Source organism: Pezoporus wallicus, unplaced genomic scaffold (assembly GCF_028554395.1).
Source record: "Pezoporus wallicus isolate ANWC-B61680 ecotype Strahan unplaced genomic scaffold, APGP_CSIRO_Pwel_v1 scaffold_7736, whole genome shotgun sequence".
NCBI classification, from domain to species: domain Eukaryota; kingdom Metazoa; phylum Chordata; class Aves; order Psittaciformes; family Psittacidae; genus Pezoporus; species Pezoporus wallicus.
The window spans coordinates 516,024-540,081 of NW_026636574.1; the positions used below are offsets into that span (position 1 = coordinate 516,024).

At 54.5% G+C, this 24,058-nt stretch overlaps 1 protein-coding gene across 22 annotated transcripts in view; it reads left to right on the forward strand.

The window, feature by feature from the left end:
- The window catches only part of NFASC (neurofascin), a 77,702-nt gene that overhangs the window by 20,874 nt on the left and 32,770 nt on the right, over window positions 1-24,058 (forward strand). For 11 of the 22 annotated variants that reach the window (XR_008971130.1, XM_057400627.1, XM_057400636.1 and 8 more), the window contains exons 2-16: window positions 9,099-9,273; window positions 10,364-10,381; window positions 11,308-11,413; window positions 11,531-11,727; window positions 12,041-12,163; window positions 12,615-12,785; window positions 15,421-15,471; window positions 19,999-20,110; window positions 20,719-20,903; window positions 21,208-21,339; window positions 21,580-21,723; window positions 22,072-22,183; window positions 22,279-22,445; window positions 22,765-22,912; window positions 23,526-23,650. Coding sequence is in view for 21 of the 22 variants with exons in the window: in XM_057400627.1 (XP_057256610.1) it covers window positions 9,180-9,273; window positions 10,364-10,381; window positions 11,308-11,413; window positions 11,531-11,727; window positions 12,041-12,163; window positions 12,615-12,785; window positions 15,421-15,471; window positions 19,999-20,110; window positions 20,719-20,903; window positions 21,208-21,339; window positions 21,580-21,723; window positions 22,072-22,183; window positions 22,279-22,445; window positions 22,765-22,912; window positions 23,526-23,650 (1,885 nt within the window). In the remaining variant the exon portion in view is untranslated. The remainder of the gene's footprint in view (window positions 1-9,098; window positions 9,274-10,363; window positions 10,382-11,307; window positions 11,414-11,530; window positions 11,728-12,040; window positions 12,164-12,614; window positions 12,786-15,420; window positions 15,472-19,998; window positions 20,111-20,718; window positions 20,904-21,207; window positions 21,340-21,579; window positions 21,724-22,071; window positions 22,184-22,278; window positions 22,446-22,764; window positions 22,913-23,525; window positions 23,651-24,058) is intronic. The other 11 variants (XM_057400633.1, XM_057400638.1, XM_057400644.1 and 8 more) reach the window with 3 other exon arrangements.

Genomic DNA, 24,058 nt, shown 5'->3' on the forward strand with positions numbered 1-24,058 from the left:
TTCCACTGAACTTGGAAGAACTGAGTGTCTCCAGCAGGAGCAAAGGGTTGCTCAGTTGGGTCTGAAATGGGACTTGTGAGGGGAATGTGGATGAGAGGTAATGATCTCCTTCCCGTGACTCCCCACACGGAATCAGGGCCTAAGTAATCAACCACAGTGCAAGGAAAGCCCGTTTCAAAAGCAAACCCAGTGCCCCTGATGGAGCCAGACTTGCAGGCAGCCTTGTTTGCATCTTTATATAAGGTCCTGAAGGATCGTTCCCAGTCCCCTCCCACTTCTCCAACCTGTTCTGGCTGTTGTCCCGTCTAAAGGCTGCCCATGAGATGGCTCAGGGAGGAAATGTCAGATCTGCTGCTGCTTTGCTCTGTCCCCGCTGCCGAAGTGCCCGGGGTTGGATATGAAATGTCAAAGGCATTTTGCAGAACATGGGAACCAGATGTGCTCCGAGGCTGTGGCTGGGAAGAGCAGAGCAGTGTGATCACGTACAGTGACTCGCTGGGAGGTGGATCCCTGGATTTGGGCTGATACCCAGTGTAAGGATGGGGAGGAACACCACGCTCCCTGCAGTGGGGGCTTCCTGGGCTGCGGATGGTGGATGGAGAGTGGAGGGCAGCATCTGGCAGCTGCCTGCCCGTGCTGAGGAGCTGTAAGGGGATACGACAGCTTGAGGGCCCTGGGCCAGGCTCCGGGGAAGAGCTGGTGCCTGTGAGTACAGCTTGCTTACAGGGCTGATCACCAGGAGGCATGTTCCTGCCTTGTCAGTGACACCTCCGTGTTTGATCCGGTTACAGACCGGGGGGAGATGGTGGCTGGGACCTGGCTGGAGGCTGGGGTGGCTTTGGGGGGTGCTGGATGAGGGGGACAGGTTGGGAGTGTTGCAGCTGAAAGGATGGGAGGGGCTGTGAAGGGGGAGCAGAGCCTGCGAGTACCTGGGGATGTACCTATGGGGTTGCATAGGTGGGTCCTCATGGAGCTCAGCATCTCTGCCACCCCTGCCCTGTCCTGCTCCTGTGTGGTGTTCCTGCTGGGAATGTGGCATTCCCAGCTCTTTGGAAGGTGCGGGGAGGGGGGGGTGGCTGCACCATCCTGCTTTGTTTCCTGAGCTCTGTGATGAGATGAGGAAGGACTTGCCCTGCGATGCTGTGCAGTGGCTCCTCAGAGCTGGTCACAGCCCTTGGTGCCGTTTCTGCCTCCTGCGCCCCGGGGCAAAGCCTCCTGGTAGCTCTTGTCAAAGCTCTTCTGGGCTTATCCCACCCCACGAGTGTTAACGCTTTTATGCTCAAGTCCTTCACCTTTTGAATGCTATAATTTCATAGAACCCCAGCCTGGTTTGGGTTGAAGGGACCTTAAAGCTCATCCAGTTCCAACCCCCTGCTATGGACAGGGACCCCTTCCACTGGAGCAGCTTGCTCCAAGGCCCTGTGTCCAACCTGGCCTTGAGCACTGCCAGGGATGGGGCAGCCACAGCTTCTCTGGGCACCCTGTGCCAGCGCCTCAGCACCCTCACAGGGAAGAGCTTCTGCCCGAGAGCTCATCTCAGCCTCCCCTCGGGCAGGTTCAAGCCATTCCCGTTGTTACTGCAGCAGCTCAGCCCGCTGCAAGCGCCCGTGTGCGATGCCCCTCGGGGCTGCGCCGTGCCCAGGGAGGCAGAACCCACTTGTGAGGGAGCCCGAAGGGGCAGGGCAGCTTTTCCAGAGCAGTCGCTGCCTGATCCGTGCTCCGGCTGCTGTTTATAGCCCGCGCTCTGTGATTAGCACCTGGCTGATCACCAGCGGCCAGATGCGGCTGGCCCGGGGCGGGGTGGCCGAGGGCCGCAGCGGGACAGGCATTACCCCTTGCTGTCAGCTGGGTGCTGCTACCCCTGCACAGGGCGGGATGGATGGGCCTTGGGAAGGAGCTTTGCTGGGAGGTGAGGGACTGGCCCCTGTCACCACTGGTACTGCCGGGGGGGGGCTGGCAGCACCGGGTTGTGGTTGGGTTTGCACAAAGGTGAGGATTGGGAAGCTCAGGGGCCAGCTCCTGTATGAGGGGTGAAGTGCCCACGGGCAGTGTGCTGTGCAGCACTGCAGGCACGTGCCATCGGAGTGTCCTGGGCCCCAGCACCGCCTCTTAAAGCTTCTCATTTCCCACCATACAATTCCCTTCCTTGTCCCTCTCAAAGCAACATCCTCATGCAGTAAGTGACCATGTATTCATCCAAACAGTTTGCAGTATAAGAGCTGTTAAAAATCCCCCCCCCAAGTGAAACCGACTGCTTTCTCCTCTTAGCTGTACCCCATATCTGACACGTTAAATGTCACATCACAGCCAGGATACAGCCCATGCAGAACCGATGCTCTTTGTTTTTAACCAGGGATAACTCCAATGAATCCTTGCGGGTTTCCTTCCTTGCCGCTTCTCCCCCTCGCTGATGAAAGCAGGAGCTGTGGGAAGCAGCAGCTCCCCGGGAGGGTGGGAAGCTGGTTAGAGGGGCTGGTGTGACCCAGAGCCCCGCGGATCGGCTATTGTGGGGCCACTTCCCAGCTGCTGCGGGCAAGGAATGGGATTGAGGGTGATGGGCCAGCTGGTGAGGCCACGCTCTCATCTTCCATGGGAAGCTTCACGCTTTCCCCTTATCCCCCCCTTGGACTATGACCGGTTTGTAAAGGTTAAATGGTATTTTCTGATTAAACCCAATGATCTCAGCTCATTTCCCACTCATGCTATATCTTTTGTCTGACCTTGGGGTAACACTTGACCTCTCTGGACTGGAGTCCCTTTGTGTGATAGAATGGCAGTATTTCCTTACATTATCAGAGGGACAGGATGATAAATGAATTCACATTTATGTAGCACCGAGATATGACCGCGAGAGATTAAGAGCCTGTCCCTGGAGTTCCCTGCGCTCTCGGTAGTGAGACATAGCTCTGCAAGGGAATGAATGACCTCCTGAAAGCACGACCACTGTTTGCAGTCAAACTTGCGAAATGCAATAACACCAAGAGCAGTAATTCCCTTTATCCTGTATTTTTTAAGCATTTCTGGAATTTGAGCATGGCTGCAGCTGGTCCTGGCTTGAGAGTGCTGCAGAGGAGGCTGGATGGGCTCTGGCTGAGAGCTGTTGAGATAAGCTGAAGTATAAATCCCCTCAATGCCAGCATCAGCTCTAAAGTTCAGGGATTGACAGATTCGTTCCCACCTCCCACATGCTGCCCTATGCAGAGCCACAGGGATGCTGCCGCGGCTCTTCCTGGCATGTGCTGGTGGGTGACTTTAGGAAGCCATCCCTATTCCTTTCTCTCAATGCCTGTTTGTTTGCTCAGTCCCTTTATAATGCACACAGCCCATGGGGCTTGGGATTGAAAACTCACCCACGAGTGAGGCGAGGCAGGAGGGGTGCAGGGAGTGAAAGGAAACTGCAACAGAGGGCAGAAATCCCATGGAGGAGTGAGCCGAGAGAGCAGGGGCTGAGAAACAGCCTGGGCATCTGTTCCCTGAGGATGTGGTTCTTCAGCATGTGCTGCAAACCTGATGGGAGGAGTATATGGGCTGTTATCCTGCCCAAATGGGGCTGCCTGGAGCATCTATGGAGCATCAGCAGTGGTTGGACACTAGTCTGTGGGAGGTGTCTAGTGTGAGGTGTCCCTGCCCATGGCAAGGGGTTGGAACTGGCTGATATTTGGGTCCTTTCTGACCCCAACCATCCTTTGGTGGCAGCTGCTGTGGGTTGTGTTTAGAGAAATGTCCTTTTTTGCAGTGGAGAGGAGCGAAGATGTGTTTGGAGACTCAAAGGGGATAGGACAGGCACAGGAAATGGTTGTCTACAAGCACTGGGCCATCAGTAACCTTAGCCTAGGACCTGGTTCTCGTGAGCAGCCTGACTTCCCTTCTTGCCCATGATGAGAGGGTGCATAGGTCTGAAGCGCTGGTTTCTGAGAGGAGGGGAACGATTCTGCTTTAAGGGTGAGGAGAGGAGATGCAAATGGGTTTGCTGGTGTTTGCTCCGGCCCTTGTTTCTCAGAACAATTGTGCAAGCTGTACCCAACCGCAGGCATGCACAAAGCGCTCCTCTCTCCTCCAAGCAGAGGCAAGGGGGAAGCGCTGCGGTTGTCCCCAGGGCAGGGCACGGGCTGTCCCTTGGGGTGGGAATGCTGGATCATCCTGTCCTTGTGATCATTGCCTTGCTGCTTCATAGAATGGTTTGGGTTGAAGGGACCTTAAAGCTCATCCAATTCAATCCTCTGCCGTGAGCAGGGACACGTTCTGCTAGAGCAGGCTCCTCCAAGCCCCTGTGTCCCCCCTGGATCTGAATGACTCATAATCATTTTTTTCCTTTTCCCCACTGATTTCTGTGCTGTAATGCAAAGTTTGCTTTGAGAGGCTTCTTGTGCGGGTTGTAGGGGCACAGCTGTACACGCATCTGGTGGGTATCTGTGCATGACCAGGGAAATAGAAGGGTGTGTGGATGTGTCCATCCCTGCCAGCCAGGTTCCATGTCACAAGGCGGGCCCTGCTCCCTGCATGGATTTCAACCCCATGGAGCCGTTCCACTGATGCGGTGTCGGGATGGGCTGGCACACACATGGTGGCTTCCACAAGGTGTGACAGAAGGTCCTGTCGCTGCCAAACAAAAGGGGGGTGCGGATTTATGGCCAGGAAGTCAGCAACCTGGAAACCCCTCTGATGTGTTCCATATGGTGTGGGAAGGCCGGTGAGAGCCTGAACGGAGCAGGAGCAAAGCGGAGCCTTTAGTTGCTGTTAGGGAATCCCATGAATGTATTCCCTCTAAACCAATGTTTTTCATTCTCTGAAACCAAAAGGGTTTTCTCTTTGTGGAAATGTTGCTCTGTGCAATCAGTACTAATTAAGTGGTTGAAATGCATTAAATGGTGCTGTAGGAATCTTCTTGGGAACACTAACAGCTCGAGTTTTACTGTTCCTCTTACAGCCGTAAATAAGGATAAATGCCTAATTGCTCCTGAAAGCATCCTGCTGGACCCAATGAGCTGACTAAAACCAATCCTTCATTGCAGAATGGTTTAATTTCATTTAACTTCAACCAGAGATTCCCCTTGCTTCCTGTTCTTGCGTCTGCTCCACAGCCCCCTCTCTGCTTCATCCCTGTGGTCATTCTGCAGGAGCAGGGCTGTGGGGAAGGGATTTGTTCCCATCCTCATTCGGGAAGGTCTCATTTCATTAAGATGTTGGGAATTAATCTCAACCCTTCCCCAATGCTCTTTGTGCTCCCAGGGGAAGTCCTCTGGCTCTGCTCGGCTTCCCGGGGGCAGGATGAAGCCCACTGGGGTTGGAGCAGGACATTCCGCATGTTGTGGTTTGCAGGGATGTGGTTTTGGGAATGATGATGAAGAGCCAAGTTTTGGCCAAATCAGCCTGCACTGGGTCAGGGTCCTGGCTCCTGCCGAGTGGGGCCTCACGGGTGAGTGCGTTTCTGCAGCAGGAGGTATTTGCCTCTCTCCTTTGCCCTCCAGCGCTGCAGAGCCCGGCTGAAGAAGCAGCAAAGTGGATTCCATGGCATGTGGCTCATGTCCTGCTAACGAGCGGAGCATGTCCAGCCTCAGCCAGCCCCTGTCTGCTGGGAAAGAGTCTGCCATAGGCAAACCTCCCCCTCCCACCTCTCCTGGCTGTGCCAGCCGAAGCCAACAGGAAACCTGTTGGTGCCGAGCAGATGGAAGCTGTGGCTCGGCAGCATGCGGGGAAGCAGGGATGCTCTGGGGCTGGGAATGAGGATGCACTAGAGCAGCTCTCCGCCAGCTGTGGAGAGGAGAGGTTTCCCCCATCCCAAGGCATGGAGGAAGCAGTGTGCGGACAGAATTGACGTGTGTGTGGAGAAAGAGAGATTCCAAGTCTCTTCTGCATGGCTGTGAAGGTCTGTGGCTCTGCCAGCCTGGTGGGCACCCGCTTGGTGCCCCCTGGGAGCTGTGAAGTGAGAAAGGAGGCAGTGTCTGTAGAGAGCCCCTTTAGAGCAGTACCGTTCACAGCATTCCTGGCATGGGAAGGACCTGCAGGAGTCAGAAAAGCTGATTTTTCATAGACCCATGGAATGGTTTGGGTTGGAAGGAACCTTAAAGCTCCTCCAGCTCCAACCTCTGCCACGGGCAGGGACACCTTCCACTGGAGCAGCTTGCTCCAAGCCCCTGCGTCCAACCTGGCCTTTTTTCCCCTTTCACTGCAGGTTTCACAGTGGCTTCCAAAGTGCCTGGAGCTCTTTTCTGGTTTAATTATTGGTACGTGAGTGGTGACTTTACATAAGGAGAAACTTGAGAGTGTGAAACTTGCAGCAGAGCCGGGCAATGACCCTGGAGCAGGATGTGGGGGCTGGATCTGCTTTCAGTGCCATCCCATTCACCACATGGCTGCTGAGATCAAGGTGTACTTGCCTGGGGGGTGCTGAGATCATCAGCATCTCATGGGGGTTGGTCCCTGCTGGGAACCTCATCCCATCATGGGTGCCTCCATCATCCCATCATGGGTGCCTCCATCATCCCATCATGGGTGCCTCCATCATCCCATCATGGGTGCCTCCATCATCCCATCATGGGTGCCTCCATCATCCCATCATGGGTGCCTCCATCATCCCCTGGGATCTGCCCCTTCTTTGTTTTACTTGCATTTAAGCTTTTCCCCCAGTGCCTGCTTGATGCCTCTGGAGGGAGGTTTGAGACAAGGCCTGGGATGTGTTTCGCAAAGCAGACTGTTTGTTGGGAGGATGTTGCAGTGAGTCACAGGGAGAGGGAAAACACCAACAAGTCTGGAAACCATTTCTGAACTCTGGGGAAGCATCTGGGGGAAAAGGCATCTGAGTGTGCCCCATTGCCTGGAGCCGCAAGAACCAGCGGGATGTGGCTGTTGTTGGTGCTCGGGTGCAGGCTGAACGCTGGGTGAGCTTCACGACTCTGAGCATCCCCACATGAGCACGTTCATGCCCCCCCTTCAGTTCCAGCCTCTGTGCTGGGAGATGTCCCTGGCCCCGGGTGAGGAGCACCCGGACAATGGGGGCTGTGTTCTGCATGGGCAGGGGCTCGGGCACTGCCGGTGCCCAGCACCCACCTACACGCGCAGGCACGTCTGCAGCGTGTTCCTGGGGCACAGAGCACCCACATCTGCCCCGGACAAAGGGGCCCTGGAGGAGCCTGGTGTTTGCTCTCCTGAAGGTGGGGATGCGTTTTGTGCCTGCTCTGTTGGGGTCCTTGTTTGCTCTTGGTCTTGCACGGGCAGCCCTGTCCTCCCTGCTTGGTGTCCGGGCACGGGAAGCATCCAGGGCATTCCCATGTAGACAAATACCTCCCAAGCACCTGTGCCAGGAGCCTGCTCTTCCAGGTAACTCCTGTTTCTTTCACATGAACTGGTGGCAGCTTACAGAAACCAATGCATTCTTTGCTTTCCAGGCACCAGCAGCATTTAAATGTGTGCTATTTAAATGCCTGCTGTCTTGCACCTTTCCTCCCGTACTTCATCTGTGAATGAAGAGGGGTTTAAAGCATTCTGTGGCAGTGAGGGGGAGCATCAGTGTGCGAGCACAGTAAGGACCCCAGAAACCTCAGCCTCACAAAATCCCTGGTTGCAGTATTCAGGCTGATTCAGTTCCGAAGTCGGACTCATAGCAAAAGGGCATAAAACCCCCTGACCCATTACTCACGTTACGCTGTAACTGCAGAAATGAACTGCTTTAAAAAGGAAGGCTACAGATCAAAATGCCATTTTCCCTTGGACAGAAAGCTAAAGAAGTCATCAGAAAGGCTTTGTTCAGCGTGACCTGCTCACAGGGCTGCACAAGGCCAGGACGTGACTTTAATCACTGCCTCGCTCCTATCATCATTCTGTCCTGTAACTCTTTTATTGCAACAGCTGGATTGGAAAATCCTTGGAAGGAGCAGAAAGGATCAAAGCAGCGCTCCCCTCCAAGCCCCTTCCCAACCCACAGTCCATCATCGGGTGTAACTGGAACACTGGGGTGTAAACAGGCCCCAGAGACCCTGCTCACACCCCGGAAGGGCTGGATGGAGAAACCATCAAGCACGTCTGGTTCCCTACAAGAATAACAGGGAAAAGTGTCCTTAAGAGTTGCCTTGTGCTGGGATTGAGCCAGCCCAGGGCTCACAGAGCTTCCTGGGCCACGTGTCAGGGCTGTTTGTTCTCTGTGACATCTGGCTCCCAGCAGCATTCCCTGCGGGACCTGGAGCCCCCCAGCACCCCCCTGTTTCTCTGTTGTTCCCAATGCCCCCTCCCTCCCGCTCCACACTGGGCTTGGGAGCAGCTGAAGGGGCAGCAGCAGCATCCAAAGCTGATTTATGTGTGATGGAGACGGGCTCTCCTTGCTTGCCAAATGGCCTCTGCACCGCTCCCTGCCTGGCCACATCCCACCTTGGAGGAGCAGCATGGAGCGAGGTTGGGTTTTTCCACTGCTCGCTGTCCTGGCTCTGTTCTTGTTCTGAGCTGAGCTCTCTGCACGGCTGATGTCCTTTTTATAACTCTATTACAGAGGGTTGTATCTCAGCCGCCATGCGCCACAGCAGCATTTCTAAGGGGTTTTATGGTACAAATGGGACGATTTATCCTCCTTTTCACTCTTTATTAATCTGCATTTAGCCTGTGGGTTTAACAGCAAAATAAAAAGCATGGGGATGCATGTGATAACCTGGCCATCCCTGGGAGGTGTGGATGGTGCTGCTGCACATCTGGCACAGGGAGCGAAGCAGCTGGAAATGAGCAGGGACCCCTTCCACTGGAGCAACTTGCTCCAAGCCCCTGTGTCCAACCTGGCCTTGAGCACTGCCAGGGATGGGGCAGCCACAGCTTCTCTGGGCACCCTGTGCCAGCGCCTCAGCACCCTCACAGGGAAGAGCTTCTGCCTAAACCTATGAGGTCAGGAGATAACAAATAACTCAAAAGGCTGATTTTCTGCCAGCGGCCGGGAGGACCACAACCATGGGCTTGTACCTGGGTCACCAGAGCCTGGAGGCTGTTTTTCTGGCATATTCACCCCCCTGTCCCTTCACACCAACATCTTTGGACTGGAAACGCTCTCTCCAGAGCTACCCACAGGCAGCAGGTGGGGCTGTGACCGGGTCGGTGATGCTGGCTCTGTGTTTGCTTTGCAGCTGAGGATCCGTCCGTGCGTGCCGCTGCTCTGCTCCCCCTGCGGGACACGACTGAGGTCCTGAGGCTGCCCAGCGTCCAAAATGGTCATGCAAAGACACCACCTCACCTGCGCAGGAATAGCATTCGTTCTCTACCTTCATCACCTCGTCAGCACCATTGAAGTCCCTCTGGACTGTAAGTTGTGGTTTACCCCTTTAAAGGCTCCCGCTGAGGAGGTGGAGCTGTGCCCAGCCCAGGTCCTGTTCCTGCCTCAACTTTTCTTCACCGGTGCTTCTTTGGGGCTGTTTTCTTGATATAAACCACTTTATAAAGCCACTGAGATTGTCTAAACCAAACAGTGATTTATCGGAAAAGCTGAGCAGAGGGCTCACAACCATGTACGAGCACGTTGCTGGTCTTACCTGGCATGAGTAGACACCTATGTCCTTGAGGATAGTGCAGACCCAGGCAGGTCCTGCAGAGCAATGTGGTTTTTCTCTCTCCTTTGGGACTTGGTGGTTAATTCTGAGCTGGGAATTATGTTTTATGGAAGAGCTGGGGGCTATGGAGAGAGGAGGAAGGGGGCCACGGGCTGATGCTTCTGCTGAACGGGCATCTTCAGGAGCTGTCTGAATGCACCTGGGGTGGGGGCCATTTCTTTGTGGCCCAGCTCCCTCCTGTAGCTGCTCTGTAACAATCAGCCCAGCGCTGCGGGAGCCTCTTCCTTCTGCTGCTGTGCAGAGCATCCCCAGCGTCAGCAGGGAAGCGCAGCCCTGTGCCAGGGTCTGAAACCACAAAGTTGTCCTGACAGGAGGGGGCTCTGCCCTCTGGGCTCTTGCTGGCCCCTGGCTCTGGGCAGCAAAATGGGGAGGAAGAACCTCAGGTGGTGGCTTCTGGCTGACATTCGGAAATGACTGAGGATAAAGGGTGGGAGAGCTCTGGTTTATGGAGGGGAATAAAGACCTGTGGTACCTGAGGGCACAGGGAACAGGTCCCAGGCTCGAGTCCCTGCAGGTGAAAGTACCCTGGAGCCAGCACTCTTGTTCCCAGCAATGGGAATTTTGCCGGATGCACACAGCGAGGTGTTTCCTTCAGCCCTGGCTTTGTTAGTGTCAGTGGGGCTCTTCTGCAGTAGATGAGGACACGCTGGGATCGTGAAGTGATTTGTGGGTGGTGTTTGCGAGCCCTACGATAACTCCACATTTGTGCACGTGACGTGTACAGGTTTGCTCCTCAATTAACCTTTTCTCTTTTCCCCATCATGCTTGCACTTTGGGAATAACAGCAAATATTCAGAGTGAATGTAAGTGTTCCCCTCGCCCTGTGTGCATGCCTGTCCTGCATGGCCCAACCAGGGCACGACGGGGCTGTGCCGCGCAGGGGCCGCGGTGGCTGTGGCTTGGCACATGGTGACTGGGTGCATTGCCCACTTCTGTGGCCAGATCTGGGACAATCCAGCCCCAGGCATGGTGGTGCTGGAGGAGCTTGGGAGGAGTGCCTGGGCTCTGCTGCTGTTCCTGGAGCAGGAGCTGGTCTGTCTTTGCAAGGCCAATGTTGCCTCTGTAGGGGCTTGGTACTGCTAATGCTCAGAGGAGAGCAGGTTCCTCTGCCTTGCATGGGTGCGTGTGCCCAATGGGCTCCATGGGCTGACCTGTTTGGGCATCACTGTAGCTCTCAGGGGCAGAGCAAACAGCCTCGGACCTGAGCAGCTTCCTTCCAGGTCAACCACAGGACTGAGCTCTTCAGTTCGGGAGCAGAGCCATGTCCTGCATGCGCAATGCTCCTCACACGCCCTGCCCTTCCAGACCCCAGTGCTGCACCTCTTTGGGGTAACCCGGGGAGGGTTGCACAGGGAGGACCTGTAAGGGTCCTGCTGTGGGTCTCTGGCTCCCAGTCCCAGCTGCAGCCCCTCTCTTTGGGGCTTGCAGCCAGGACTTGGTCTCATTCAGTCTGCGGTCGCAGGGAGATGTGACTGTGAAATTCCTTAATGGCACCAAGATACCAAGTGAGAAACAGGAGCTTTCTGGTGCCCAGAGTGCTGAGGGTTCAAGAGGAGATGAGCAGCACCCCCATGGGAAATCCCCCAGGTGCTGGAGGTCTTTAAAGCACAAATTGTCCATCCAGCCTAGGGAAGAAGCTGAAACCCCACCAGGATCTGCTGCAGGATGGCAAAGAAGGCATTCACCCTCTCCACACAACCCTCCTCATGGCTTTTCCTTTGCTTTGCAGTGCCTCAACCTCCCACAATCACCAAGCAGTCCGTGAAGGACTACATCGTCGACCCAAGGGATAACATCTTCATTGAATGCGAAGCCAAAGGGAACCCTGTGCCCACGTAAGCGCGTCCTCAGCCCTTGCGCTGCAGCTCTGCTCTCATTAGAGCTCAGGTAAGGACCTCGCCGGGTCCACACGGTGCATGGTGACAAACCCAACCTTTTCCCTGTGCTTGCAGCTTTTCCTGGACGCGGAACGGGAAGTTCTTCAACGTGGCGAAGGACCCCAAGGTGTCGATGCGGCGGCGGTCGGGGACGCTGGTCATTGACTTCCACAGCGGGGGCCGGCCGGAGGACTATGAGGGCGAGTACCAGTGCTTTGCCCGGAATGACTACGGCACTGCCCTCTCCAGCAAGATCCACCTCCAGGTCTCTAGTGAGTAACGGCAGAGCCAGCAGCCTGAAAGCCGGGGGCATCGCATGAGAGCTCGTAGAAGAGGCGTGGAGTGCTCAAACATCTCATCCTGCCTCACCTGTTACCTGTGTTGGGGTGTATCCAGCAACAGGGCTGGGATGAAGGCACGGGGGTGATGGCTGTAGCTAACAGGGGTACACTTGGAATCTTGCGTGTATAGCAATGAAGTTTGCATTGAGGCCAAGCCATCGAAACCAGGCCAGGTCCAGAGGGAACAGATCTGCAGCGCTGCCACCCTCCCTTCCTCACGTGGTGTCTTTGTTTCTAATGGCAGAGTCTCCCCTGTGGCCCAAGGAGAAGGTGGATGTGATAGAGGTGGATGAAGGTGCTCCACTGAGCCTGCAGTGCAACCCGCCGCCGGGCCTGCCCTCTCCCGTCATCTTCTGGATGAGCAGCTGTGAGTTGGGAGAAAACCCCTTTCCCCATGGACCCCATGGGCAACCTTTCCATCACCTGCAGTAGCCATTTCAAATGGCTCTGTTGAGCGCTGTTGCTGCTTGTTCAGAGCTGGAGGCACTCGTGTGGCACACGTGGCTTTAACCTGGCCAAGGGGAGGCTGAGCTGAGCTCTTAGGCAGAAGCTCTTCCCTGTGAGGGTGCTGAGGCGCTGGCACAGGGTGCCCAGAGAAGCTGTGGCTGCCCCATCCCTGGCAGTGCTCAAGGCCAGGTTGGACACAGGGACTTGGAGCAAGCTGCTCCAGTGGGAGGTGTCCCTGGGTTGGAACTGGAGGAGCTTTAAGGTCCTTTCCAAGCCATTCTATGATGTGCAGCTTGGGTCCTGGGTTTGCTTTTCTCCTTTACCACCTGTGGGGTACCTGACTTGCTCCCAATGCCTCTCCTCCCCTGCAGCCATGGAGCCCATCCACCAGGACAAGCGTGTCTCCCAGGGCCAGAACGGGGACTTGTACTTCTCCAACGTGATGCTGCAGGATGCCCAGACCGACTACAGCTGCAACGCGCGCTTCCACTTCACCCACACCATCCAGCAGAAAAACCCCTACACCCTCAAGGTGAAAACCAGTAAGTGTCACCGTGACTGCTCGGGGTGGCTCCTCCCTGGCCTCTCGGGCAGGATTTTCCTTCCACACACCTGATTTCGGTCCTTGACGGCACTGAGAGCTACCAGGGAGAAGAGCGGCTTCCTGCGTTTCATTTAGGGTAGGACAAGAACCGGTGTGGATGAGGGTTGAGGGATGCAGAGGCAGCTCGGTGCGGGTATCTGCGTGTCTGGGGTAGACTGGAAAGCATTTCAACACAGGTGGGGCACTGTCCCCATCCTGAAGGAAATGTGTAGTATCAAGTGATGCTTCCCTAGTTGGAAAAGCTGGGAAGAGCCTTGGTTTGCTCCAGGTTCATGTGCGGGTGCTGCACTGGGGGACTGAGTGTGTGTGAACCTTGCACAGCTCAGGATTTACCTATGGGGCAGGAGCTGTTCCTTTGCTCTGGAATGTGATCACAGGAGGGCTTGAGCCCCTGGGCTCTGCATGCACTTCACTTCGTGTACTTCACCGCGGTGAGGAGCATTGGCTTGGGGAGCAGGAGGAGCACGTGCGTGGCTCTCTCCAGGCATGCTTGAAGGCAGGTTTGCTCCTGATGCTAACGTTTCACGCCAGAGCGCTGCAGGACGCGATGCTCTGGAGCTGGTGCGGGTCCTGCAGAGCTTGGGCTCTCCTTCAGGGTGTGTGTGATGTGCAGGGCAGCAGTCAGCACGGAACAGCATCTGCGCCCCAGCCATCAGGCAGGAGCCATCTCCTGTTCCCTGTAAGTGCGTGCTGGCAGATGCAAGGCTTGGGGAGCAGACTCCTGTACGAAGCAGGCACAAGGTGCTCCCAGATCCTGGCGTTAGGAGCTTAACTGGATCTTGCAGCAGCTTAAATGAGAAGTAATGCTGTTAAAGTGAGCTGAGAGTGATGTGAGAGCACACAGGGCCGGGGGGGGGTTTGCACTTTTATCGTAACAGCTTCTCCTTGGTGCAAAGCATGAGTGGAGAATCAGCAAGACAAAGAGTATCAGCTCTTTGCTAATGGTGAGGGATGTGTGTAGGGAGTTAACTGTGAGTATTCCTCATGTGTGCACAGAGCTGGCCGGACAGCGGGGGGACCTGTTGGGGAAGGACTGAGCCCTGCACTAGTGTGAGCTGGAGAAGTCCTGGCAAACAAAGACCTGTGGTCACTTGAGCCTCCAAAGGCTCCATCCCGATTTGTGCAGCTCTAGAGAACATGTGGAAGAGGTTCTGGTTCCTGTGAACAGATACAAGCTCCCCTCCTGCACACTCAGGTGCCACCAGAGCATTTTGCTCCTGAGCTCTGTAGAAATGGCTTTCAGTTCTCCTGGATCCTCTTTACGCTTTCCTTTCTGCTCTATTATCATCACATGCAAACCCCATCCCAAGAGCTGCACAGAGGCCCTTATAATGTAAAGAACTGAGGGTCTAATTCCTCATCAGCTTGGGTACAAAAAGTTCTTTATGATGTTCAAAGGAGATGAGCTCGCGTTGTCTCAAGCTGTTCCATCATCTCAGCCTTAAGACAGGAGCATTGCCTGTCCTTAAAGGAAGTTCATCAGCTGCTGAGAAATCATTACATGGGGTTGCCATGCCCTGGGCTGCCAGAGGAGGAAAATGCAAAGCTTTTGGGGAGTGATACAGAGATCCTCTGGTGAATCACAGACTCCTGGAATGGTCTGTGTTGGAAGGAACCTTAAAGTTCCTCCAGTTCCAACCCCTGCCATGGGCAGGGACACCTTCCACTAGGGCAGGTTGCTCCAAACTCTGTCCAACCTGGCCTTAAACACTTGGTATCCAGGTTCAGGTACCCCCTGGGCATCTGCGGGGCTCTCCTGATGCCCTTGCACAGACCCATGGTGTGTGGCTGTTGACTTCAGGCTCAGGGGGACAGCTATGTGGTAGCCAACACAGCCTCTGGCACCTCTTGTTGGGCAGATGACTCCATAGCATGGCTGTGCCACATCCTAGCGGGAACCAGGGTGTTCTTGGACACCAAAGCTCTACTTTGGGTTGCGGTGTGAGCTGAGGGCAGGTCCTCAGCAGTTGTGGGCTTTCTTCTTCCAGCAGAGGTGGTGGCTGCCAGTACACCAGAGCAGCGGGTTACTGAAAAGCTGGTGCTTTGCACGTGGCAGCATCTACTTTAATTATCTGGAAATGAAAAGGGATTTTCCACCAGATTGTGCTTTTAGGACCTAATTATTGTTATTATTTGTTCATCTTCCCCATGACCTTCTGCACTGTTATGCAGTTGTTTGGCTGGGTCCAGCCTGTGCCTTATGCTGGGAAAGAGGAGCTGGAATGTGTTTCCTTCAGTTAACTGAGAGAAACCCCATTTTCTTCTCCAAACGGAACAGATCTATTCCCCCCCTCCCCAAAGATATAAATGTCTTTATAACAAACAGAACACCCCAAGGAAATGTTTATGATGCAGTTTTCACCCATTGATGTGTTTTCCCCTCCCATAGGAGGGACTGAGTCCTCTTTGCCTCCCCTTTGTTGCTGTGGTGTCTGTCCTGGAAGGCAGCTGTGCTCAGAGTGTGTTTGTGTCCCTGCTCTTCCCTGTTTGCCTTGCTCTCGTGTTCTGGGAAGTGCTTTGGCCCCTGCCCCTCTGTGGCCCTCGGGACGCTCATGGTCTTTTGTTTATTGCAGAGAAACCCCATAACGAAACGTCCTTACGAAATCACACTGCCATGTACAGTGGTGAGTCAACGCTGGCTGCTGGAGACCTCCACGGGTTAACCCCCTCCTGCCTAACCTGACTGACTCCTGCTAACCCCTCTGTGTGTGCCCGTGTCCCCACATGTGGGTTGTGGCCTCAACTTTGCCAAAACAAGTGGGGCAAAATGAGCCAAAGGGTGATAAACCCCCCCTGAAGTTCTCACTGTTCCCAGTGATTGAGTTTTAAGTGAATTAACCAGATACACGGAGGCTCGAGAGGTGTTTGGGTTCATAGGGTCTGGCCCGAGTAAGCCCAGGCTGCTACCTTGCTGAAGAGGTGGCTTGTCCTCAGCAAAGGCTCATAATGTAAAGATAAGACCCACCATCCCTCTCCTTGTGTTCAGAAAGAGCATCTGTTGTGTTTGCAGCTAAACACGGGGAGAAAAGGGGACAAAAAGGAGTGTTTGGTTCCGGGTGCTTTGTTTCTTTGTGATGATGTTGTGCATGCACTGGATGCTGTCTGAGGCTCTTCCCCTTTGTCTGCGCAGGGAGATCACCTCCGGAGCCTGGGTTTGCTGGGAGAGCCCATCCCAGACTCATAAATTATGCTTCAGACACAAAGCACGTGGCTCCCGGTGCTGAGAACAGACTGGCAGTGTCATGGATGGGGTGGGATAACGCGGGCAGCAGCAGGGGTTTGCATGGGGGGGACACGGGGCTGTTTGCGGGGAGCACAGGCACTACCAGGGGGGTGAACCAGAGACCACCACAGAGCCTGACTGCTGCAGGCCAGTACTGGTGTGGGCAGGGGGTTGCTTTGTGCCCCCCTTGCTGCTTATGGGGACCCCACACTGGTCCCCAGCCATGTCCTATAGCGAAGTCTTGCTCAGCTTCCCACCTGCAGCCCCAGCTTGCTTTGTGCCTTGCAGAACCCAGGCACAATTTCTTTTCCATGGGGACTTTGGGGGACAAGAAGTGCTTTTGCCAGCTTAGAGCAGAGAGAGTTGGAGTGTGAGGAGAGGAGGATGTGCCAGGTGAGGACACTGGGTGCAGTTGTCCCCATGAGAGTCGAGGGAACCATGATGCAGCATCTCACTGGACTGGGAGGTTCCTGAGGATGCTGAGGAGCTCAGCAGAGGAACCAGCCTTGGGCACGTGCTGGTGGCAGAGAAAGGGCTGGGTGTAGTCTGAAGGCATTTGTACAAATGGCTCTGGAAGGGGATTGCTGGCAAAATCAGCTTCAATGGGAACTGCAACAGCTGCATCATGCCTCGAAGAGAGCTGAGCATGGGTGATGCCTCCATCAAAGGCATATGGGGCCAGGGACCAGAGAAACCCAGTGGTGAGCATCCCTCTCAATGTATCATGCACCTCAGAGTGTAAATGGTGCTTGCATTTCAAAGAGGACACCTTCATGCTGGCTGGGCACTGCTTTGGTGCTTGCAGCTGGGGAGGGAGAGCCACTGAGGTGGTTGTGGGCTTCTTGATCTCCTGCTCCGCATCTTTGTGCAGGGAAAAAGGATGCTCAGTAGTCACCTGGGTAGGAAAATGGGATCTTATCTGCACAGCCTCACAGATCTCTGTTCATAGGTGCAGAGCTGTCTGGTATTTGCATGATATGGGCTATGTGCACTTACCATCCCCTGGAATGCTTTATGGAACAGTGGGCTCAGATCACTCACTCACACTCCTGTGCAAACCTGAGCTCCAACCAGCATTCCTTAATGATCTGCTGATAAGCTTCTTACCCTCAGCCCTTTTTCCTTCTGCTAAGCCTGTGTTTCTCCCCGGAATGCCCCATCCAGCCATCCTGGCCGCTGGAACCAGCTGCAGCAAAGCAAGTTCCTAGGGGTGGGGAGTGGGGAATAGGGACTTGTCTCCCACGTGGTTTAGGTTTTGGGAGACCTGGGGCTCTTGGACCCTCTGCCTTGGGGTGCTGGTCCCTCTGGCACGGGCTCAGCTCCAGAGCCAGCAGGCACAGGGCTCTGCAGAGCGTGCAGGGATGGGCTGCAGCGGGAGCAGTCTGTGATGGATGTGCCCGAGCTCATCTCAGGATGTGGGCCCGGCTGGCGTGGATGTGGGGCACGAGCGGTTTGTGGGACGCTCAAACTGCACAAGGGCCAGGCCAGTTGTGGGGGATGCATCCGGGAGACTCCTCCAGGCCCCTCTCCCCGTGTCTCATTATGGGTGCAGGGATTTCCTTGCTGCAAAGCTTAATTGCCTGGGCAAACTGTCTGCAGCTCTGAAAGAAAAAGGATCTGAAAGGATTAATTGAATCCTTTATTAGCAGAAGCTTCTCACCTCGTTCCTTTATAAATGGAAATGAAAGTCTGGTTTGTTCTTTTTCCTTTGGCAAACCTGCGGGATGATTTAAAGCTGGTTTCAGTGTGCAGGAGGGAACAGATGGGATGTGCCTCCACGTGCTCCTTCCCATTATTGCCTTTCAGCAGCAACACGAGTTGATGTTCAATCTTCAGATGCCTTGGGTCAGGGCTGTGGGGAGGGGTAGGTGAGAAGTGCCCATTCCTGGGATACCTTGTTCGCAGCTGAACGGGTCCAGTTTCACAGAGACACAGCAGGAATAGGTTGGAAGCAGAGCCCATTTTTGAGCAGTAATAAATAGCCACAGGATTTATTTTTCCAGTTCTGTTCCATCCAAACACGAGTGAAACGTTGCTGTTTGTCTGACAGCATCCAGCTGGAGCAGTTCCTCTGCCTGAGAGAATTCCTGGCTGCTCCCTGTTCTAAACAACAAAATATGGATTAGGAATGCTGTACTAAGGCAAGAAGCTGATCAGCTCTGCAGCGTTGCTGTCGGTTTTCTTAAGCAAGTGGATAGGATACTAATTTATCTCCCTTATTTTTAATTGTCATCATTAATATATGGCTTGTAAAATCTAGCTTACATTGCTGCTTATCTCTTCTAGTTATGACCCGGGCTCCTGAGCAAGTGGTTCATTGTGGGGGTGAAATGCACAGCCTGATGGCTAAGAAAGGCCAGTAGTGGCTTATAGAGCCTTATCCCACTCTCCTAATGGCGTGAGCAGAGAGAAGTTCATGAGGCTGGCCAGAGGGATGGGAGCTGATGATGAACACCAGCTCTAAGCCCAGGCGCTGGCTCTGTCCTTCCCAGCGCAGCCCCGGCATGGGCTGGCTGGGGTTAACCAGGATGCGATCCTCCCCAGAAGCAGGCGAGCGACCAGCCTGGCGGTGCCTGCCCCAGGAGCTGGCCCTGCAGGATAAGGGCAAGATTTGCCTTCCTGGTAATCCATTAATCCAATAATTGACTAACCTGCTGAGGAGCACGCGCTGCCGGGATCCCGCGGGATCGGGGTGTGGAGCGGTGGGGTGCGTGTGTGCGCCTGGGCTCCGGCTCCGGGCTCGTCTCAAAGGCTCGGTTCAACTCCTGGGGTTGGGTTCGCCCCCACTGTGAGCCCAGTCCCAGCCTTTCCCTCGGGCCAGCTGATGGCAGCTCCGTGACCAGCCCTTGCCCTCCCTCTTCCCAGCCCTTTTTCTCTACCAGAGTGCATGGGGAGGCTTCCCAAATAGCTGTGGGCATTCCCAAAAGCCTCATGGTGCTGGGCACCCCGGCTGCCTCCTGCTCATCGAAGAAGCAGGAAAGGGATCATTCTGCACCCCGAGATCCTGCTCCATGGGCTCTCCCCACAGACCCATTTGGTATCTGCAGTGACCCTGTGCCAGCCCCGGCCATTCTGTCCCCTCTCCTAATCTCGTAACCTCCATCTCTGCTACTGCTGCTTTCAAGCCCATCTCATCCTGTTTTGTCCTCACTGATCAAGATCTAGTTTAATAATTCCACTTATTAATGGAATTTTTTCCATTAATAACAGATTTCTGTGCCCTACAAAGAGACCTTCGCTGTGTGTACGTGTAGAGTCATCTCCTGTCTTATCCTGGTTTTCTCCTGTTCAACATTCTTGTCCAGTCCTGAAATTTGCCCTTTTGGTGGCTGAGTTGTTCCTTCCCAAAGGACACTGTCCTTCCAGGTCCAGCAGCTCCATGTAAGGGTGGGAAACCTCCCTGGTGCTGCTGGAGCCCCAGACAGTGCTGGGATGCTCCATATTTCAGAGATCCCTGTTGCAAAGCAGCTCAGTTGTCCAAGTAAACCCTTCCTGTGCCCATTTGTTCCCTTTGTCTTTCACTACATGTTGTGTCCATCAGGATTTCCAAGTCTCATCTGATTTCAGACCATTTCTTTGTGCTAGAGGCAGGGGCAGGCAGGAAAGCACTGCCCCATTGGGAGCTGATGGTGATGGGACCATCCCTGCGGCTCAGTTCCCTCTGCCCATCCTTTGCTGTTCCTTTACCTCTCTGCCTCCCAAACATTCCCTCTCCACCCATTTTTACTTTAAATATTACCTTGAGCCCTCCTCCACTCTCCAGGTGAGTTCAGCATCCCAGGCTTGACCAGGAACTTGACAGCTCCCCCCTGCAAGCACTGTGTACTCCCACCCCTTATGTGCCCTCCCCGCTGCTGCACCAAAGGATGGTTTAAAAGCACTGTGTTTTGTTTGTGTGTTTGTTTTCTTTCTCTCCTGCTGATTTCAGCCCGAGGGATTACGGAGACGACCCCCAGCTTCATGTATCCCTATGGAACCTCAAGCAGTCAGATGGTGCTCAGAGGAGTGGACCTCTTGCTGGAGTGCATCGCTTCAGGAGTGTATGTACCGCTGGTGGAGATGGGGAGAGGGTGGCCTGGCACCAGGATGCTGAAGCATAGAACAGAATCCCGGAATAGTTTGGGCTGAAGGGACCTTAAAGCTCCTCCAGTTCCACCCCCTGCTATGGGCAGGGACTCCCTCCACTGGAGCAGCTTGCTCCAAGCCCCATCCAGCCTGGCCTTGAACACTTGTTGGCCCCTTCAGGCACTGGAGCTGCTCTCAGGTCTCCCCTTCAGGAGCCTTCTCTTCTCCAGGCTGCCCCAGCCCAGCTCTCTCAGCCTGGCTCCAGAGCAGAGCTGCTCCAGCCCTCGCAGCATCTCCTTGCCCTCCCCTGGACTCACTCCAAGAGCTCCCTGTCCCTCTGGTGTTGGCATTCCCAGTGAATCAGTGGTGCAGAAAGCATCGTTCCTTTCCTTTTAGCTGTCATAACATCCTTGGAGTGTAAGAACATGGAGGAACAGGAGAGCGGAGTTTTGCAGCCCTGTTCACAGGAGCAGGGCGCTCACTGTCCAAGGGTGGTTCCCCACTGAGGACAAGGTTCTCAACTGTTTTCTTAGGAGTCATTTTCTTGCCTTTCAAAAGGATTTATCTCCTCCCCTCTCCTTAGACCAGCACCGGACATCATGTGGTACAAGAAAGGAGGAGAGCTCCCAGTCGGTAAAACCAAGCTGGAGAACTTCAACAAGGCTCTTCGTATCTCCAATGTCTCCGAGGAGGACTCCGGGGAGTATTTCTGCTTGGCCTCCAACAAGATGGGCAGCATCCGCCACACGATCTCGGTGAGAGTGAAGGGTACGTCACCTTTACCTTGCTGTCTTTTTGCCCTTCCCGACCAGCAGCATGGAAGGGGCTCCTCTGTGCTGGATCCAGCCACCCTCGCTGCTTGCCCAAACTGACCCGAAAGCAGTGTGAGACGTGTGTAACCCAGCAGGGCCCCGCTGATATCAGTGGCTGCGTGTTTGTGTGGCCACAGATGGGGGGAAGAGGCTTTCCCCCCTTGGGCACCCGGGGAAGCCTACGTTAGCTCAGCAGAGAGGGGGTTCTGGGTGAGGTCGTGCTGCTGCGGTTATAACCGGTGCGTTGGTGTGTTTTAAAGCTGCTCCGTACTGGCTGGATGAACCCCAAAACCTCATCCTGGCCCCCGGTGAGGACGGCAGGCTGGTGTGCCGCGCCAACGGGAACCCCAAGCCGGCGATCCAGTGGCTGGTGAACGGCGAGCCTATAGAAGGTGAGCAGGGAGAGGCCGTGCCTCCCAGCCAAGGATCTGACCATGAGAGCCAGGCACCCGCTGAGCTGCGTGCGTGGGCTCCAGCATCACAGCGCATAAACCACCCGCTGGTCTGAGCTGAGGCCAGCTGAGCCGTGTCTCTGCAGGCTGTACCCTCGCCTGGCTTGGTCTGCAGGCAGAGGGATGCATCATGATGTTCTCTGGTGAATCTTAGCTGAAGGAGCACTCTCTGTTTTGCAGGTTCTCCCCCCAACCCGAGCCGAGAGGTGGCTGGAGACACCATTGTATTTCGGGATACCCAGATCGGCAGCAGTGCCGTGTACCAGTGCAATGCATCCAACGAGCATGGCTACCTCCTTGCCAATGCCTTTGTCAGTGTCCTGGGTAAGTCCTGATGGAAGATGAACCCTGCTCATGGCAGATGAATGCCCCATACTCGAGTTTTCCCTGCAGAAGTTCTCTATGTGCTTTCCTCTTTGTGTTAGCTGCTCTGAGGCTAATGCACAAAGGCACATGGAGCAGAAGCCCATTGCCATGAACCTGCAAAGCCAGGCAAGGCTGAGCAAGTCCTGCTGGTGCTAAGATGAAAGCAAGGTTAAAGAGGGAATGGAGAAGCTTTACTGAGTCTTGAAAGTGCCAACACGGAAGAGTGGGGAGGGTGAATGGGAAGGGAATGGCAGAAACTGGGCACTGTCTTTTCTTTCTCAATGGTTGTGATTTTGCTCTTTGCAGATGTGCCCCCACGGATACTGGCCCCCCGCAATCAGCTCATCAAAGTGATTCAAAACAACAGGACCCGACTTGACTGCCCCTTCTTTGGCTCACCCATCCCCACCCTGAGATGGTAAGAGCTGCAGCACATCCCTTGCCAGCCCAGAGGGTTAGGAAGGGGAGGTTTCCTCTTTCTTCCCTTACAATAGCACTCTGTGGTGTTGTGAGGTTTAAGAACGGCCAGGGGAACACGCTGGATGGAGGAAACTACAAGGCACATGAGAACGGGAGCTTGGAGATGGAGATGGCTCGGAAGGAGGACCAGGGCATCTACACTTGCGTCGCTACCAATATCCTGGGCAAAGCAGAGGCCCAGGTTCGCCTGGAGGTTAAAGGTAGGGGCACGAAGGGCTCTGGGTCAAGATGGTCTCTTGGGTCCCCTGAAACTTGCAGCAGAAAGAATAGTTCAGGTTAAGGGAGGGTTGGCTGTGGGCTCCAGCAGCCCGTCGGCAGGATGGGCACTTGTCATTTGAAGCTGGAATCCAGACCATGGTAGAGATGTTCCCTTTTAATGTTGTATAACATTGGACAGTTCACTATAGGAAGCTGGCCGAGCACTTGACGTGCCTGCTTGTCCTTCCCAAGTGACCCCACTCGTCCCTGAGCTAAGCCCAGCAGCTCGGTGCCTGACGCTTCCCTCCTGCCTTGCTGCAGACCCAACGAGGATCGTGAGAGGCCCCGAAGACCAAGTGGTGAAGAGGGGCTCCATGCTGCACCTCCACTGCCGCGTAAAGCACGACCCCACGCTCAGGCTCGCCGTCACCTGGCTGAAGGACAACGCACCCCTGTACATGGGGAACAGGTCTGTGGGCAGCACTGCCGTGGGGCCTCTCATCCGCCTGGGGCGGTGAACGTCTCAGGAGTCACCACGGATAATATGGATGAACGTGGAGGCCTCATCTAGGCAATCTTGGCTCTTCTTGACACTTAGAATGTTACCAGCTCCTTCCAACAGCTCTTGCCTAGCAAATAATATTGATTTATCAGTAAACCAGGAGTTCATAGGTTTTATTTACAGCTATTTCAGGACACCTGGGGCAAAGGGGTGGGTTAATAACAAGCTACTTCAACATGAACGTTTATCTGCTATCAGGTCCAACTACAATTTCCTTTTCCATAGCTGACTCCCTTCTCAAGCAGCGAGATGTGATCACAGGACGTGAACCACTGAGACTGCAGTCCTAAAAGTGTGGTTATTCCCTGTACACAGCAGAGCACATTCACTCATTCCTTAGAAAATGAGATTTCCCAGAATAACTCAACACGTCCTTAGCTGATACCATCTTCAGACCAGCGATGTACTCCTGTTCTCTTTGGGCTTTTATATGTATTTTATCAGAGAACACTTAGACCTCAATCCTGCTGCCTAATGCACTCGGGCACAGTTGTGTGATCATCATTTTCATCCCTTTCAGGATGAAGAAAGAAGATGATGGTCTGACAATATATGGTGTGGCTGAGAAGGACCAAGGGGATTATACCTGCGTAGCCAGCACGGAGCTGGACAAGGACTCGGCTAAAGCCTACCTCACTGTACTAGGTAAGGCTGTCCTAAGTGCTTTGTTTTAATAGAACAAGCTGAAGGTCAGATGGAAAAGGTGATCACAGGATTGTCCTCTGAAGCAGAGATGCTCAAGGAGATGCTGGCAAAGCAATTGTTCCATTGCTGCAGGACTCGGCAAGGACACGCTGCCTGATCTCCGGCTCAGACAATGGCATTGAATGAGTTGAGGGAAACTTGCATTTGAGACAAAAAAAACCCAGAGTGGTTATTACAGAGCTAAAAATACCCAAATGTGGACGCTGAAGCTCTGGGAGAACAGCCCTGAATTTGTCACTGAATTGAACTGAATGTCAGGGTGCTGAGCAACACTGCAAACCCAGGGGTGACCTTGCAGGTCCCCTTTGCAATGCAGACAGTGACAAACCTAAGCCCCTTCCCCATTCC